General features: G+C 38.2%; 1 protein-coding gene across 3 annotated transcripts in view; it reads left to right on the forward strand.

Moving 5' to 3' along the window:
- The window catches only part of RSRC1 (arginine and serine rich coiled-coil 1), a 178,549-nt gene that overhangs the window by 23,903 nt on the left and 136,784 nt on the right, over window positions 1-17,862 (forward strand). For 2 of the 3 annotated variants that reach the window (XM_075506788.1, XM_075506789.1), the window contains exon 4: window positions 15,686-15,856. The exons of the other annotated variant lie outside the window; for it this stretch is intronic. In XM_075506788.1, the coding sequence (XP_075362903.1) occupies window positions 15,686-15,856 (171 nt within the window). The remainder of the gene's footprint in view (window positions 1-15,685; window positions 15,857-17,862) is intronic. 3 annotated transcript variants of the gene reach the window in all.

Genomic DNA, 17,862 nt, shown 5'->3' on the forward strand with positions numbered 1-17,862 from the left:
TTGAGACTTGTATAATGGTAACCTTTGAGAAGAGATCACTTTTTTGTAAACAAATATTCAAAACAGAAAAAATATATGAAATGAAAATAGCCTCTCATTGACACTCATTAGGAATTGTATTTTGTCAAGTCCTGTCAAATATATGGAAGTGCTGCTCTCTAGATTATCAAAACTGCTGTTAGGAAATACATTTTAGAGTGGAGCAACGGTTTTAAGCTGCCTTTGAACTTTCTGATTGGCTGTATTGGAAATTCTGGTGTTAGTCAAAAGTGTAACTACCGATGAGTATATTTTTCTTTGATGTAGTGTAGCAGTGCAGTGGGAATAACATAAGTAAAGCTATCATGGTAGTTATAAAACCGTTCACGGTGAGAACTTTAAACATACATTTATGTAATTACCAAACCTCAGCATCTGGTTTGTGTTGAATTCGGGGTTCTGAGTGGCCCCCATCGCCCACCTGGCTCTGTGAAGGCTCTCCTTGTACCGAACGTCCTCCTCCCTGAAGACAGGAGGTCCTTTCTGCTGTCCTTCTGGGACTTGCTTTGGAAGATCAGCTGGTATTCCCCAGGGCTCCGGTAGAGTACTGCTGTCAGGGACCTTCAGCGTGCTTTGAAACGATGAGCAGCTTTGGCCAGTACTTCCCATTCCTCCGGACTTTCCTCTGTCTTAAAGCAGTCATCTTTTCTAGGGTAACTTGGATTTACTACCCTGAATTGATGTTGTGCTATTTCTCCGCAGACTACCCAACATTGGCACACTGGTAAATAGTGTTATGCCATGTGAAATTCATAGCAAATGTGGTCTAGATCACTTCTTTTCCTGCATGTTGGAAGAAAATATGACTGACATATGTAGTTTATAAATGTGTGTCTCATTTTTGACTAACAAAATGCAGTTTTTGCTAGCTAGAAGTCATTAATCTTTTGTGAACTCTTTAATGCACTGTATTTTAACGGTTTAAGAGGCTTTATCCTATAACAAAAATATGGTGTGCAATTAAAGATTGTACTGTTATAGCAGCTGAGGACTACAAACCAAGAAAATATGTTGGGAAAGGATCTTTAGTCTTGTTTTTATAAATCTTTTCTAGCATATTTTAAAATGAAATGCATGTTACAAAAGAATTTAATAAACGGCTTAATTTCGTTTGAGGTAGACCTCTTCCCTTTCTGGTGAGAGCTTCCAAAATATATCTGGACCTGACTCTCCTACTAAACTAGAGAAGAGAAGACTTCATAGTTTTCAAGTAAATGGCTAACAAGAAGCAGTAAATAAAAAAGGATGAGATTTCACACACTGAGCCAAATCAGTCATGCCCCTTCCACAAGTTAATCAGCTGAATGTAGGCAAATGTCTTCAGCTATGACTTCTGAGAGGGGCACGGTGGGTTATGTCAGTCTGTGCCCTGCGTTACTCATGGCTCATCTCCCTTTGCTTTGTCTTGGCTTGAGATCCCCTAAGGCCGAGCTGCCCAGTCAAGGGTAGATTTGTTGCCAAGGAATCAATATCATTTTGGTTTCCTTAAGGTTTGAATTAAGGAATGGTAAATAACTCTTGGTTTGTTTGTTTTTTTTTTTCCTCTCTCAAAATAAGTTGAAAATGGCCAAATGATACTATTTCCCACTGCTGCTTACACTCCATCCTGTCCAAGTGTTGTGCTATGTTCTACAACCTACAAATAAATGCTAGAATAAATAATAATAGAACAAACAAGAAGTTGTTAATGCTATCCTTGCCCTGAATCTTTTGCTTCATTTGTTGGTCTGTGGAAAGTTCAAAGGTTGGGGTTTTTGTTTTGTTTTTTGAAAACTGTCCATTCTTCAGAAATGTGAATGTCCTGAAAATGTGCATGGTTTTTGTTCGTAACATTACTTTGTGTCTTATTTTCCAAGGGGGAGGCAGACAACAGCTGCTGGATAGGGGATTGGAAGAGCAAAGAGGAAATATGTCTGAGAAATGGGAAATGTAGGCGAATTTCAAGCAAGCCTTCAGTTTATTATCTGTTTATTCTCCATTTCAAGTCAGCCGGTTATTCTTCCTTAAGTCTCCAACATCAAGGATTTTAACTATCAAATCAGAATATAAGGGTCTGCTTTTTCATGATTCCAGTCTACTGTTGAATTTACTTGTGCAAACCCTGTAAATCAAAACGAAGTAGAGAGTAGACTCGACAGGAATACAGAGAACGGAAGGAGCGTGTATCAGTGCTGTTACCGGGCTCAGCCACTCACTGAGGATAAAAACAGTGGCCTGTCCCGATGGGGTCCTTAATTGTATCTGATTTACAGGATGAAGACAAAATCTGCACAGTTACACGCCTTACACTGTTGATTGTCCTATCTGCTAGACCCAGTGAGCCAGCTTTTGCTAAAATCGGAGTATATCAACAACTTTCCAGCTGCGGACTGCAGAAGTGCATTAGATTGCAGCTCTAATCTTGAGTCCAAGTCAGTGGAGGCACTTACTCAGACGGGTGGTAACCAGGGGTGGTTGGGATGCGTTGCTACTCGCCCCTAGCCTGAAAGGAGCATTAGAAGTCTGAACGTTGCAGAGCAGGCAACAGGATAAAGTAAGATCTTGAGTATTCTGATGAAAGCTTTCCTGAAGACTGTGGTAAAGTATCTGAATTATGGAGTATTCCCATGCTTCAGCTAAATTAAAAAGATCGAATTATCTGAATAATACAATGAAGTCTTGACCTTATTTCAGAGCATATCTTACAGTAAGCTGATATGATCACGAGATTGGTGCAGCTTATGAAACTGAAGCTTGGTAACCAAAGTTATCAAGTTTCTAGTACGTTGCAACTGTGAAGTACAATAGATTGTTAGAGATGATATCATCTCATCTGAGGAATGGTAATATCTCGATTGCCTGTGGTTAGTCAACGTACCCTTATGTTACTTATAATAGGAAAGTGCCAGACAGGGATCAAGCTCTTAGTGTGCTATCTGCAGTATCGATGAGTATTCAAAATAGAATTTCAGCCCCAAAGACTTGGTAGTTTGATTAGCAGCAGGAAACAATAGGTGTGGGGAAAAAACAAAGTTGGAGGGACATGAAAAATACACAACAGTAGAACAACCGTCTGCCCGCACAATGAACCGCAGGCAGCTACCGGTGTCATTGTAGGCGTGGGGACATCAATGACTCCCAAAGAGGCATCTGAAGGTGGCGGAGGGGTGGCAGGGAAGTTTTCCTCGCTTGGTACGTTGTTACTGTAATATGGGTTACTACCTGCCCGTTCTGAAATCTCATTACGTTCCCATTCCCTTCCCCTCCAACTTCCCCATAATGGTGTTAATTTTCTGGAAGTCGTGATGTAGCTGTTGGGCAGACAGTTGTTGAAGCTTTTGAGGGACACAATAGGTAGGGGTTTATTTTTGGAGTCGGCTTGTTAACTGTACAATTTTGGTAATATTCTCAGTGATGGAAATAATACAGTTTACATTTTTAATTCTTGCCTTCAGGTTTCAAAATTGAGATGAGTGTAGTACATAATAGCTGCTGTCGCAGGCTTCTTGCAGCTTCAGGAAGGCCATGCAATGCTGGTCTGTAATTATTTCATGTTTTTGCTGTGGTTGTGTGAGGTTTTGTAATTTTGTTTTAAACAAAAAGCAAAGCTTAGAAGAGAATTCCATAGTAAAACTGAGAATCTTTTAAACGAAGGCATAGGTGTGTAGGAATTGCATTTTAATTGATCATTATTACCCATTTAAATTGGGACTAATATCAAGTAGTTTGTTTTTAGATCATCAATTGATCAGAATAGTCATAACACATTTTGAAGTATAATAATTGAGTAGTTTTGTCGCTTTATGTATTTTTTAAAAACAATTCAGATTTTGTTCTTTTTAATATGTTTTATTTTACCATATTTTATGTAACAGTTGCAGGTTCCATGATGAAAACACTTTTTTTGTGGGTGGTTTGTTTTTTTTTTTTTGAAAACTAAGTGAAATTTTCAGAGTTTCTTTCCCGCTCCTTTCCTTGGAGTTTTTAATTAGTCATTAGAGTTGGGGTTTGGGAAAGACACCACAGGGTTATAGGTGACAACTTCCAGTAAACTAGATTTTGCATCTGATAAGCCTGTCAGCTATGTATTCTTCATCAGTCTCCAGCAAATAAGCTGTTCAGTATTCATCTAGGAGAATATTAAAAAAAGACCATGCTTTCCTCTATCTACTGGGTGTTTGTAAAATACAAAATATTGAAGTAAGATGCATCTAACTTGCATGTAAATTAGAAAATTATCTTTGCATTTTCAGAATGTGTATTGAAAAAGAGTAATAAAATATACAAACTGTTCATGTTGTGTCTTCAAAAGATTTTGACAGTATGGCATGATACATTTTTGCTTTTTTGTGTGTGCGCTTTAGGAGTTTCTAAAGCCCTTTTGTGACTAAATTTTCAGAGACTTGATCCTATAGTCAGTTTATGGCTGTTTTCATTAAATATTTTAAGATTTTTTTTTTAATTTGGCAAAACAAGATGGTATTCTAAAAGTCTTTCTATATACTTCATAAACCTAATGTGGTAAAAAGTGTAGGTGGAATACCTCAAACTTTTTACATCTCATAAAATTTAAACCTAAAATGCCGGGTTATCACTGAGTTAAAGAAAAAAGTTTCCCTTTTTCTTAATTGTGAGCACAGAGAAATGGTTTAATTTGTTACCAGTCAAGTACAAGTAGACACACAGCTCTTCGTCTAAGTATTATTTCCAAAGTGTCATTTGAGACCTCTGGTCATCATGTGAATCGAGTCTGTCTCAATAGTTCCAGTCTTTTAAATTAGCTGTTTGTTTCTAAGGACAAGCATATGCTTTAATCTTGTCTTTAAGCAGTTTTTTGAGCCTTTTAAATGGTACTGCAAGTTGCTGCAGTGTTGAAGAATGAGAAATGTTGGGACTTTTTTTTTCCTGTTGGTTCAGTTTTGGATCCGTGCTGGTGCTCCTCCGTGGTTCCAGGCCCTCCTGTTGACAGCGATGGGGCTGTAATGCTCTGGGCTGGGTTCTGCATTTGGGGTTTTTGTTTTCCGTTTATGAGAACAGTCAGCGTTTTGTGGTGTAAGTTGATTTCAAGCATCTGTTTAGGTAATTTCATTCAGCTGTCTGATATCTCTTAATGGATGTAAGTATACATAAATATTATAGCATCTTTAAGCTCGAGCCATGATTGGGAGCCTCAATCCTAGATGTTTTACAATCACAAAAAAATAAAACTGGTCTTCTCAAAGAGAGACGGAAGAGTAGCGCTTACCTGTAGCTAATTTGAACTTCTCAGAGGCACTAGGAAAGTGCAAAACTCAACCTTGAAATCTCTCACGTATGCTCAACTTTTTAACATAATATCAGAGGTGTTGTCAAATTTACAACAAATAATTACCTGGATAGTGATTCCATCTGGAAAATGAATTTGACCTTTTTTCATCGCTGTGTGATACATCCAGATCTTCCTGTCATAGCAGATGCAGAGTCGCTAATGCCTGCATGATGTAGAAACAAATAATTTGGTGTATTTATTGAGTCCTGAAACTAAGCTGGACCTTTGTTTTTTAAAATAGATTCCAGCTGTATCAAGAACAGAATAACTGCATGCATATGTATAAATTAATTACAAAGCCTGATGAATTTACTTGCTAATAGAATGTTACCTTATTCCTTCATATAGAACTCAGGTTTTCCCATTATTATTATTATTTTTTTTTAAAGAATGTAAAAAAGATATAGAATGTCTTTTCTGCAGGATTAGACAATCTAAAGGAACAGAAGTTTCATACAGCTCACTTTTTTTCTGGTTGCTTTTTCTTCAACCTAAGCAGTGGCAGTTCTGGAATTTGGTTAGGAGAGGAAGGAATCCTTCGTGCTGGCATCTTTGTGTGGCAAACTAACGACGGTTTTGCTTTTGCCTCGCCTTGGGGTTGAGTAGCTTTTAAACTCATGTATGAGCAGAAAACAAGCTGGACGTTCTCAAAGGGTACAAGCTTTTCTTTTGTTAACAGATTACTGGAACAATAATTACTTCTCTTATCAACCTTAACTTAGGTTTAATAACGAAGTTTATATATAGTATATGTGCAGCCGGATATTGCATACATTTGTGTTGGTGGATGTGGTTTTATGCCCTTGAAGTCTAGAATTTCAAGACTGCTAGAACTGCTTTGAATGAGAAATGATGGGGAATTGGAGGGGTGGCTTTTTTCCTAGTTTATTCAGCAGCCAGGACAGCGTACTATCTCCCATTTCTTTATTATTTTATTACCCAAAGGTCATTAGAATTAAATTCTAGCTTTTACTGTTCCGTCATGAGATGGCTGCATGAATGTAGGGTTAGAAATAAGTCCTGTTTTGAGACAGTCTCTGAGAAAAGAAAGATGTGAAAGAAATTAATTTCATGTAAAAATAGGTGTGTTCTTAAACTGACGGTCCTAATTTGAGGTGAAATCTTAGCAAAGAGAAGCAGTTCAGAGTCTTCATACAGATTAACAAGGGAAATGAATGATGCAGCGTCTCCCCCCGATGAAGATGAGGCCAAAGACCCTCAGCTCCTTTGGAGCAGTTATATCTAGGGTAGGCAGTGGTCTCGCTGTAAGCTGAAGGAATACAGTGGGGAGAGGGTCCCCTCCTGCCATCACTAATGGAGTGGAACAGCTCGCAATTCAGTAGATCAGTGGGAGCTGTTCACACAGCTGTTCTCCCTTCCCAAACCCCAGCCAGCACACTTCATTACACTTCCTTTGGCCACAGCTGCTCCCACAATCCTGCCTCTGCATAAAAAAGCCTGTTGAAAAATAGCATATCTTGTTTTCTGTGCCGAATGCAAAAATAATGTGTATCCAATAACACTGCAGTTAGTTCATATACTTCCATACGTATCCGTAATGTGCATCTGGCCTTCTCAAGCAGATCACGCTTCTGCACGCGAGGAAATGCTCCTCGAGTGAGCCATTTGATGAAGGGAGCAAGTTATGGTTATGTACAGGTTAGTGTAACTAGCTTTGTTAGGCATTTTGTAAAAGCACGTCGACAAAAACAAATGGTTTATCTCCATGCTTGAATAGCAGCTCTTTAATCTATGACTTATATTTCTGGTTTTCAGACAATGTTTAGTAAAGTCTGTTTTCTGGTTTTAGTTTTCCGGCAAGGCTTTTGTCGAAGTGCTCCTGGAGCTGGTAGGGTTGTGGGCAGCTTCTCTTCTATCACTCATTCCTTAGGCAAGGAGTTCTGCCCGAACTCCACGAGAAGCAAGTCTCTGAGCAAAGGACTGCTGATGCAAAAGCTCAGTTTAAGTAAACTTTCTGTATTTCTGGAGACAGTGTTTTCACCCAGTCGTTGGTCTCCTGAAGGTTTTCCAACACCTTTGTGGTGATGTGGGTGTGCTGAACCGGCGATGCTCTGTCCCTGTCGGCACTGGATCTAGAGCCTTTCAGCTACTGTAAGGAGACTCTTTGGAGGATGGTCAAGGCGTTGCGGCGAAGAAGGCGCTTTAATCTTCTTTGGAAGTGAGAAGAGGTAGACCAGAAGGTTGTAGCCTGGAGAGCTAGACTTGTAAAAAACGGACTTCTTGAGAATAAACAAGGCTAAAAGCAGTGTCTTCTCTGTCTGCTCTTCTGTCTGGTGCATTTATGTAGTGTTCATGCAAGTTTTCAGTAACTACTTTTTTTTTTTAATTACAGCTTACTGGAATTTTGAGTATTGTTTCCTCAAATGTTTGATTAATGTAATTTATAGGTGGAGAATTGTTTATTACTGAACTAAGTTGATGCCTGTATCTGGTGAATCCACTGTCTCATTTCTGCAAACCGCGTTCTTGTTTGTCCCTGTTATTGTTTGTATTTCATCTTGCATTTCTCTGGCGCTGTGGATGATCTTGTTATTATCTTTAATATCCCTCTATTTTGTCACTTACCAACTCTCTAAATTGCTGGCTTGAAACGACTTCTTTTTCCTCTTAGCACCAGTCTCATTTAAGACTTAAAAGCTGACTCTCTGCTTCTGCCTAGTTTCATTTTTCACTCACCTTATATTTAACAATAAATAAACCGTATTATCACACATTATCTATACTTAATTTCCTCAAACGCATGCATTTTAAAGCTGCAAACTAATAGTGACCCGAAATGTTTTATAGAGGTAGCAGTATTTGTATTAAAAAAAAAAAAAGTGTAGTATTAGTAATTTCCACACTCTGAACAACTGCAGTTGATGCTTGACATTTTTACCTTCCCCAAGAACTTGTACTGTGATTTTTTTTTTCTTGCTAGTGAAGTTGAGTTAAACAAGAAACTTTCTCTTAATATGCTTCGAAAGAGAACATGTCATTTTGCTGCAATTAGTTGTGCGTTTGCACTATGTCTTTATTACCAATATGAATATCCAGGTTTGATGCAATGCAGTTGTGTTTCATTGTTCTTTCCCAGACTTTTGATTTATTGCTAAAGTATTAAAGAGGCATGAACTTGTCGGGTTTTGCTTGCAGCTATTGAGCTAATAATAATCTAATAAGAATGGTATCAGCTGAGAGATACTTAGAAGAATGCCGGGGAGGAACTTGACATCTCTGGAACTTTCATTTGAGTGGTGGTTGCTGTTTGCCAACAAAATAACTTATTTTTTTCAAACACTTACCTTCACTGCAAGCGCGCTTGTTTTCTTCTGTTTGAGCTGTCGTTTCTGTGCTCTAATTCTTCTTTCCGTTTAAAAAAGTCTATCTCGGTGACTGTTTTCAAACTGTAGTGTTTTGAAAAGATTAGATTGTACCTATAAGATATAGTTCAGTGCTTTAGTGCAATATAATTGGGGAAATACTAAACGACACTGACCTCATTTCCTTTAGAACAATGAAAATTAATAGTTTCACGTTTTATTAGGCTGATATTCCAGATGTAGTGTACATTTAATTAAGTGTAGTTTCCTTTTGGTTATGGTATGTGTATCTGCTTTTTGTCGCAAATTCTTTCTAGTTTTACAGTTTTCCACATGTTTTCTTTCACCATTTATGATTTTTTCAAAGCAGAGCTATAAGGATTTAAATCACTTTAGCATGCAGCAAAACAGTTCCCATTCAAACAATAAACGCCATTTTAAAAAGCCTTTAGATCTTCTGTCACTTCATAAATATAAATGTATAAAAACATTATGCAGTTGTAGTGCCCACCTGCTAATTAAATGCAGATTTCCTCAAACTTGTTTTAAAATCTGCTTATTTGTTTCAACTCTGTCTCTGTTCAGAATACATATGGCCCTTGTGAAACTAATTATGCTTATGGAGCAGCTGTTAAATTTAGTGCAACTAATTTTATCCAATATTTTACATTTTAATTGATTACCTGTGAAGAAATTAGCAAATTAACACTTATTGTGCAGTAACTGAATGGGCTTTTATGGATACTTTCAATTTTTACAAGTGGACTAAGTGTTGATGGAATAAAGACGTTCCTTAGGATTTTAGATAGGAAAGTTTCTGGTGAGCCTTGATTATCTGGTGTGAGAATTTAGGGATACTGAGTGATGCCAAGCATCTGTGTGTTCTGTAACTTAGACATGAAAAGCAGATTGGAAAGTAATAGCTTTTCACAGAATTTCGGCAACATATGGGCTTATCTGGATCTAAGAACTCTTTGAAGATCTTTGAACTTGACTAAATGACTTAACCTTTGGCATGGTGGGTGGGTGTTTGGTGTGTGTTGGTGCGGGGGGAAGGGGGTGTGCATGCTGGCAGTCGACTCTCCAGCCTGACTTTTTTTTTTTTTTCCTCCAGTAGTTCTATAATTTGAACACTTTGGGACTTGCTTTAATATGAATAATGGGGATTGTTTTTATTTTTCAACAGTAATAAAAGAGAAAATCTTTATTCTCTGCTTGATCTGTGGACTTTTGTTCTTGTTTACTGATGAATTCTTGGCACAGATGACTTCTTGTAGCTCCGTTTCATAAAGTTATATCTTTATTTCCTGTCCTGTAGGTCCTGCAAGATATTTTAACAGTAATTCATAGTAACGTACAGGTGAATTCGTTCACGCTACAAATGGAAATGTACCACAGCTTGTTATACACCAAATTTAGAGTGTAAGAGTAGCATGTAAGGGTAGCAAATTTAGTGTACTTTAATTTTCACTTTATGAAATTATCTTCTACTATCAAGAGCCTATTGTGTATTTTGGGTTTAATAGAGGCCTTATGGAAACTTGCATAAAGTGTTCTTAAAACAAATATTTTAGGATTTTGGGCTTATAGGCAAAGAAAAAAGACGGCTATCTTATTAAAATGGTAACATACTGTAAAACGAAGTTCTGGGGCATTAAGTGCAGCTTTTCCGTGTGCTTAAGCCTGGCCCTGTGAAGGTGCCGATACGGCCGTCCGGTCTGAGGTTAGCCCTTGCTCGTCTGCCCTTACCGAGAGGCTCTACCCCGTGAACCCAGCCTGTGCTGCTGGGGGATGACACTAGGAAATCCTGAATGTATCTGAGGCACTATGAAGCAGCATTTTTCTTGTTGGTCTTGATCTTAATTCTTTAATTACCTGCAGCCTTGGTGTACTAGAGAAAGGTCAGGAGCCTTACCTGAAGTTGCCAAAGCATGATCTAACTTTCTGAGGTTTCATCGTTCAAATTCTGCAGTTGCCACAGAGAAGTGGATGTTGGAGATGGAATGTTAGCCCTTTCTTTAAAAGGGAGAGAGAGAGGGGGAAGAAACGGCATAGAAATTAAGTAGAGAAAGCTATTTGGATTGCAAAGTCACAGACTTGAGGCTTACAACATTCCAGACTTGCTTTTAAATGTCCTCTTAATTCTGTCCTGATGTCTGCAGGATGGTGTCTGTTCATACAGTCGCTTACTGTTCCCCGGTGTTTCAGACAAGACCAAGCTAAGTGGGGAATCGTGGCTTCTTCATTGCGTAGTCCTCGTCTCACCTGGCCCGTCAAAGCTTGTGTTTGGTGTTGCAGAATTAGTCTTGAATTGTATTTCCGGGGGGGGGTTCATTAGCCTGGGATGTCAGAGAGATTGGAGCATCTGTCAGAGCTGGAGGAAATGAGGCAGGTTTTAGCTGTTGAGGTCTTAGAACAGTTTTATGTAAGAGGGAAAATTTAAGTGGCAGTTTGTTTTGGGAGTACTTACCAATAAATAAAATCCCAGGAAGAGTAGTAACATCTGCCTGTATACAAACACAGCATGTCCTTTTGCGTACTTGGTGGGAAGCTGTGCTTTTCCTTCTTTGTAACTTTTTGTTAAACATTTTCGTATAACTTCTTTGCTTTCTGAATACATATTTTTGGCCTCTCAGTATATGGTGTTGCATAATTTTTGCTTCCTTCTTGCTATGAATCTAATTTCTTTAGCTTCATTTATTTAAGTTTTCTTAACTTTATTGAATCAATAATCTCATTTTTGTTCTTATGTTTAAAATGCTTGACTTTTTCCCCCCTTAAGATTACATCTTATGCCTTTTTTAAAAGATAAAGTGAGTCTCTTCTTTGCTTATTCTTTTGCTCAGTCCCTTCCTTAAGCTTTTCAGTTTGGGCAGAAAGAAGCCTTAGCTCATATTTTGGTTTTTTGATGAATGCAGGGAGAACCTGTTTGTAGGCAACAAACCATTGCCTTTTCATTTTCCCTTGGGGCGGGGGGGGACAAATCCAAAACTGTTTTGCAGTTCCCACTTGTTGCTGTGAGACTTGCACTGCAGAGTCCCGATACATCTCAGTGCTTGTCCATTTTCATGGCCTAAAGAGGTAGTTTCACGCATTCTGGAGGTGATGGAGCGTTCACTCCGTATATCAGAGTAATTGTGGCTTTTGCTTCAGTCGTAGCTAATCATCATTTCCTATGGCACTTCATAGAAACTGAGAGCTCTCTTAAGAGTGCGCACACTAGCAGAGATCAAGAAGATTGTGGTCTTACCTGCTTAGGCTCAGTAGTTCTTACATGGTTTATTGCTGGTTTCCTGTTAATTCCGGTTCAGTTTTAGAAGTATTGCTGGCAGAACTTATTTTATCATGCAAGTTGAAATTGTTCTAGAGAATTATACTGTAAAGTTTGTTGTTTTTGCCATCTTATGTCTGTTATCTTAAAGTATTTAGTCTCTGTGCTTCCTTTGTTTCACCAAAATGTGGTAAAACTACCTAATGCGTCTTAACTCATAATATACTAAGCTGTTAGTCAGATAGTTAAGCAAATATATTTTAAAATTTTCATGCCTCTACTTGTGTGAGAAGTCCCTATGATTTTTTCAGACTAGCAGAAGACTTAAACAAGAGTTGGGATTCAGCTTAAATTTGTTAATAAAACTGTGTTGTGGTGCCTAGTGGTTTTTCTAATGGTCCTCTGTTACTATGACTTTGGGTAGATTGTGAAGGAGAAAGGTTAATAGAGAATAAGCTTTTTCAAAATTATTCATTGCTGTACAACATGTGAAACACAGTAGTTACCCCAGTTTAAAAACGATAAACAGAATCTAAGTTTCACTAGCACTCAGGAATTGAAGGGAGCAGGAATATTAGGCTGTTCCTTTTTTCTTCGCCTCAGTTTTCCTTATTTACTTCACCCCTGTTCCTGACTGGGGTTAGTACGTTTTTCTGTATTTCTGGAGTTGAGTTGCTTTATAAATACTGTTTGTATATAAATATAACCAAATATATTAACATTTATAATCAATATAAGTACATACAGTGAACTTAGCAGGCAGAGTTAATTTTATTTGGGAGGGCTGTAGCTCTGCAGCATTAAGGGAAAATGATGAAAAATTAAATATTTGCAAAGAACTTTGTACGATGATGGAAAACCCAGGAAAACTCATCTTTGGAGGAGGTCAGGCTACCTCTGCGCGCGTCCGTCGCGGCTCAGCGTGGCCGGTGTTCACCTGGTGCTACATCGAGAGGCTGTCTTAGGGCGTGCTCGTCTCTCTCCCTCAGCGCGCCTGTCCTGGCTGCTCTGTCCTGTGCCGAGCAAATGAACCCTGCGTCCGTCTTAGCTACTGGAGAGCAAATGTAGAGGAGAGACTCTGCAAGTTGATTCAGGTGCAGCGGAATACACTAGATGACTTTGCAGCTTTTTTTTCTGAGCCGTTCTGTCTATAGATCCCCTAAAATAGGGCATGGCAGTCGGTTTGGGTTAGGCTGGGGGTCTGCAGCCCACGGAGGCAGCCGGGCTTGGCACCTGAACTGCCCCGAAGACCCTTCTACGCGTGCTAACTTGTTATCTGAGCTAACAAGTCTGACCAAACTGAGGTTGTCTCTGCATGAAGCCAATTCTGGATTGTCTGCATCTGTGCTCTGGGCTGATCTACAGCCCAGATCAACTGCTCTGATAATTGAAGGATTGACTGAACTAATGTGTCCTGCGGAGATGGCTTCTGTGGAGTAGAACTTAACATTTTTGTTAAGATCTTCCCTGTAATATCCCGTTGATAATCATCTGCCTGCCTCACCTGCGTGCCCGGGACAGGGAACACAAGCTGTATCAGCTATTTTCTCTAATTGTAAAACCCAAAGGATAAGCAATGATTAGGGATCGCTCTAGGCTAATGAATTTTAGGGGTGCAAAAGATTGCAAATGAAAGAACAGTGACAGCTTCTGTAAAGAAAATGTTTATCGGTTTGTCAATGCTGTTATAAGTACATTACTACAAATTTGATGCAACAAGTCTACTTTTAATTTTTACGAGCTGGTTTTCTGTGTAAATTATACCTGCCACTTGTTCTACTTAGACATGTGTGAACAAACAGAAATCTAGGATTTGAGCATCCAGCTAATCTGAACTGAATTTGCTGTTATTTGCACCTGCGAAAGGTAGATATGAAATCAAGCTCAAATTTGAGCTGAGACAGTAAGCTCTCTGGCAATAAGTATTTTAGATTTCTCAGTTACTTCTGTTTGAAGGACTACACCCTTAAGTAAGGAGAGGCCTTGCATCAAATGAAGGTGATGTGTGTTGCTACAGGGCTTTTTTTTTTTTGTTAGTTTGTTTTGTTTTGTTTTTTTACTGTTTCTGACTTTGCGTCTTACTTGCAGAGCCCTCCGAAATCATGGTTACCTTTGAATAGTGAATGTCTGTAGGGTCTGTAAGTCTGTGCCTGCCTCCTCATGATGCTTGTAAACCCAGTGTCTTAGTGCTAATCAAAAAATAGATCTAATATCCAGAATACTCTTTTGGGGCAAAACTTCCTCTACCTGAGGACTAAAGAATGGATGGATGCTTTTTAATTTGTGATGACATAATAAAAATCCATTTTGAGACAGAAAATGTTCTATAGTTCATAATACGCCACTTAAGTGGTAATTTGATCTATTGTATTAGTGCTAATAGGGTGACCGAAAATGGGAGATACCGCGTCGCAAGAGATGCCATCTGCGGAATGAAACGTAAAACGGAGGTTCTGACCTCTGGTGCTAGTCTGAAAGGCGCAATGGCAAGAATAGGTATGTGAACCCCAGGGTGCTGGACAGATTCCAGACTCAATAACAACATTCTTCCTAAATGTAATTTATAGCTTCATCTGGATGTAGTATTTTCTTTTGCTTATTCTATTGTGGAGTTTTATTAAACAGTTGTTGCCTTTTAAATGGAGGGATCTTTTGTATGTGATTTTGCTTTTAAAGGCCTTTGGAGTTTTGCACTCCAAGAGGTGCTAAATAAATTTTTTATACTGTTTTAAAAAGTGCCCTTCTCCCCCAACGCTCTCAGTACTTAATGAAACTTTTCAATGAGGTGCTGTCGGAACTTTTATCAAGATGTACGTTGTAATAGAAACTAATGCAAACTTGAACTGCTGTTTTCCTAAATATTCATTGTCTATAGCTACTCCTGTACCATAGAAAAGATGTATTGATCCATGATAAATTATAAATTAAAATTTAGAAAATAGTCTAAAAGAAATTCAGGAATAATGAAAAGGTTTTTTTGGATACATATAGAAACAGTCATATTGTAATACTTCTTGATCTTTTATCATGCAAGTATATCCGTAACAACATATATTTATTACAGAGGAATGGATAACATGATTGAGAACAGAGTATCCTACAGCCGTATAGGAAACTGTAACCAAGAACCAAAAACGTGTACAAACCCTCGCACCTGTATGCAGTTTCTTGCATTATTGGGCCTGTAGGCTTGGCCTATTTATAGGTTTTCTGCAAAGTGTGTTTCAAATCTGAATTTGATGTAAGAAGCTGTGTGCAAGCGTCAGCTCTGCAGGCTAAAGACAGGGCTTTGGACAGGTCGCTTCTGCTTTTTCTGGTTTTTGATGGAACATAGAATCGTTATTAGTAGTAATGTCTTTAATATGTAAATACAAGCACTTAGTAGCAGCTGTAAATTCTTTGATTATTTGCCAAGCTAAATTGATCAGAACTTAAGAATTTCAAGTTTAATGTTCAAGAAAAAAAATTCCTTCCTTTCCTTCTCCAACAGCTCCAAAGATTGCTTTGGTAATACAGATTACTTGGTTAATGGGTGAATACTAAGGAGAGTGGTTTAATTTATTTTGCGTTCTTCCTTCAGAGTAGAAGCAGTGCTTTCTTTTTCACTTTTCTTTGGATAAATTGGCAGTTTTTTGTTTAAAAGTATAAAATTACTAAATGATTTGAAAATGTGTTTAAAATAGTTGGACTATATAACAAATCTAACATACAATGACAGTGAAAAATGCATGACTTCTAAATTTTAATACTGTGGATTTTGTGTAGATCACGATCAAGACCTCGTCAACGTTCTTATAGTCGAAGTAGTGAAAGATCCAGTCATAGGAGAACTCATAGCGGGTCTCGTGAAAGAGAGCGGCGTAAAGGCAGAGAGAAAGAAAAAATAAAAGAGAAGGGCAAAGGAAAAGAAAAGGAGATATATGGCACAAAGCATGGGTAAGTAAAATGACAAACTATAACTATAATAAAAACAGGGAACAATTTAGTGTCGTTCTGCTTTTTTTGTAATCAGTTTGCTTTATAGTACGTGATATTTTATGTAAACTAAGTGGAAATTACTTGAAATCTTTGAATGGTGTGATTCTTAGTATTTTAAAATTCTGGAATGTGACAACATTTCAAACTCAGTGATGGTTTAATTTACAATTCTTTTTTCTCCTTGATTCACAAGTGTCTTAAATAGCTTTCTTCAATTGATTAATATAAATATTTTTCCAATACATAATAACCACAATTTAAGGAAAAAATGAGCATTGGAAAGTACGAAGGCTATTTCCTATGAAAAGATGGTTTTCACTGTTCACCCCCCGCACCCTACGCTGTCAGAAGTTCCTATTTGGCTTCATTTGTGGCTCAAAGTACAGTTCCAGCAGAAGCTCTTGCTATGGGTGAATGGCGGACTGCCTTTCAAAACCTGCTGTCAACCGAATTTCTGCTTGAAATGACTTGGATTGTTGATCTTGTTTTTACAGATTTCAGAGAAGACAATTTATGTAATTCCCTCTGCTTTCTACACCTTGATCTCCTGCAGCCTTTACTGTCATGTTTGTCTTTTCCCTGTTTATGTGATTGGTTTCAAAAAGGAAGACGCTGGTGTGTCACTTGATGAATTTCCCTTTGGTGGATTCCCACTGAAATGCTAAATGGGAATTTCTAGAGTAGCATCCTTCACCCACGCTTGTGGAGGTATCTCACAGTTACCTCCCTAGTTTTATGGCTTGACGATATTAGTCATTTAGTCCCACTAAATGGTCCCTACATGGACCTACTTGTCCATGGTTATAGCATTGATTATGTAAATATTCAGGATTAGCTATTTGCACGTGGTTTTCTTATTTGCAGTACATTACTTAGACTGCTGGGAACTTCAAGAGTGGCGGCTTTCACTCATTTTAAGGGATACTTTCCTCACTATTTTACTAAACCATGTGGGATATTTGTCTCTTCTTGCGGATGTTTTCAGCAATCAGTAGCATTCAATGTAAACAGAACCCCTGAGATGTTTGCAGTATGTCTGATAAGTCACGAACAAGATGCCTTTTACGTATTTACCTGAAGTTCAAATACATTTCGGTACTTCTGGAAGACTTGAGGAGAAGCCTGGGTGTTCCAGCCAAAATTTTTTTTTTTTATTGAAGTAGAAAAGTAGGGAAAGGATCCATACTGAGCACGTAACATTTGGTGCGTGAGAGGTTTTCTGGACTTCGTGTAGAAGCACGTCTTAAATCATGTTGGAGTATATAGCAGTGCTTTATTAGCTTACTGCCTGACTTTATGTCCTTTTATAACAAGGATCGATATGAGATAGCTGTAGGAAGAACACAGAAGTGTCCAGAATTTTTTTGGAAGCAAGCAGTTTATATTTTGATAACTTACAAAATTGCTTACGCTAAATTTGAAAACAAAATGCCCTGTTTGGGTCATTTCCAAGGTAGTTAGGACAAAGAGTACAAATTGATAATAGAAACATTTTAGGACATCAGTCCATTTTCCTCTGAGCTCAGGAACTGACTGGTGGGCTTTGTACAGGGATTTCTTACTTGGAGCATTATTAGAGTACAAAATGAAATGTACCTAGGATGATGTTGATATCATCTGTGCTTCATAAACTTTTCTGAGGGGGGACAACATGTTTTTCAGCTTAATCGAATAGTGATCAAAGTATATCTGTACAGAGAATATGGATCTGAGAAGCTTTTCCCCTTTCCAGTTATTTGTCATTCTGAAGATTGAGACTGTATCAGCATCACATTATTGTTTGCTAAAGGCTTTACAAAGCAGCATATTTGAATACAGGGAGAAGACAGAGCTCTTGGACGCAATTGCCATTTGCAATTACTGCACAAGTACATGTCTATGGAATGTTCTGTTATGGAGCCCGGTCAGAGTGAATTGGGAACCTGCAGTTTTCCTTCCTAAATGCGTATCTGTAGGAACAAAGA

The sequence above is a fragment of the Mycteria americana genome, chromosome 7 (assembly GCF_035582795.1).
Source record: "Mycteria americana isolate JAX WOST 10 ecotype Jacksonville Zoo and Gardens chromosome 7, USCA_MyAme_1.0, whole genome shotgun sequence".
Taxonomy (NCBI): Eukaryota; Metazoa; Chordata; class Aves; order Ciconiiformes; family Ciconiidae; genus Mycteria; species Mycteria americana.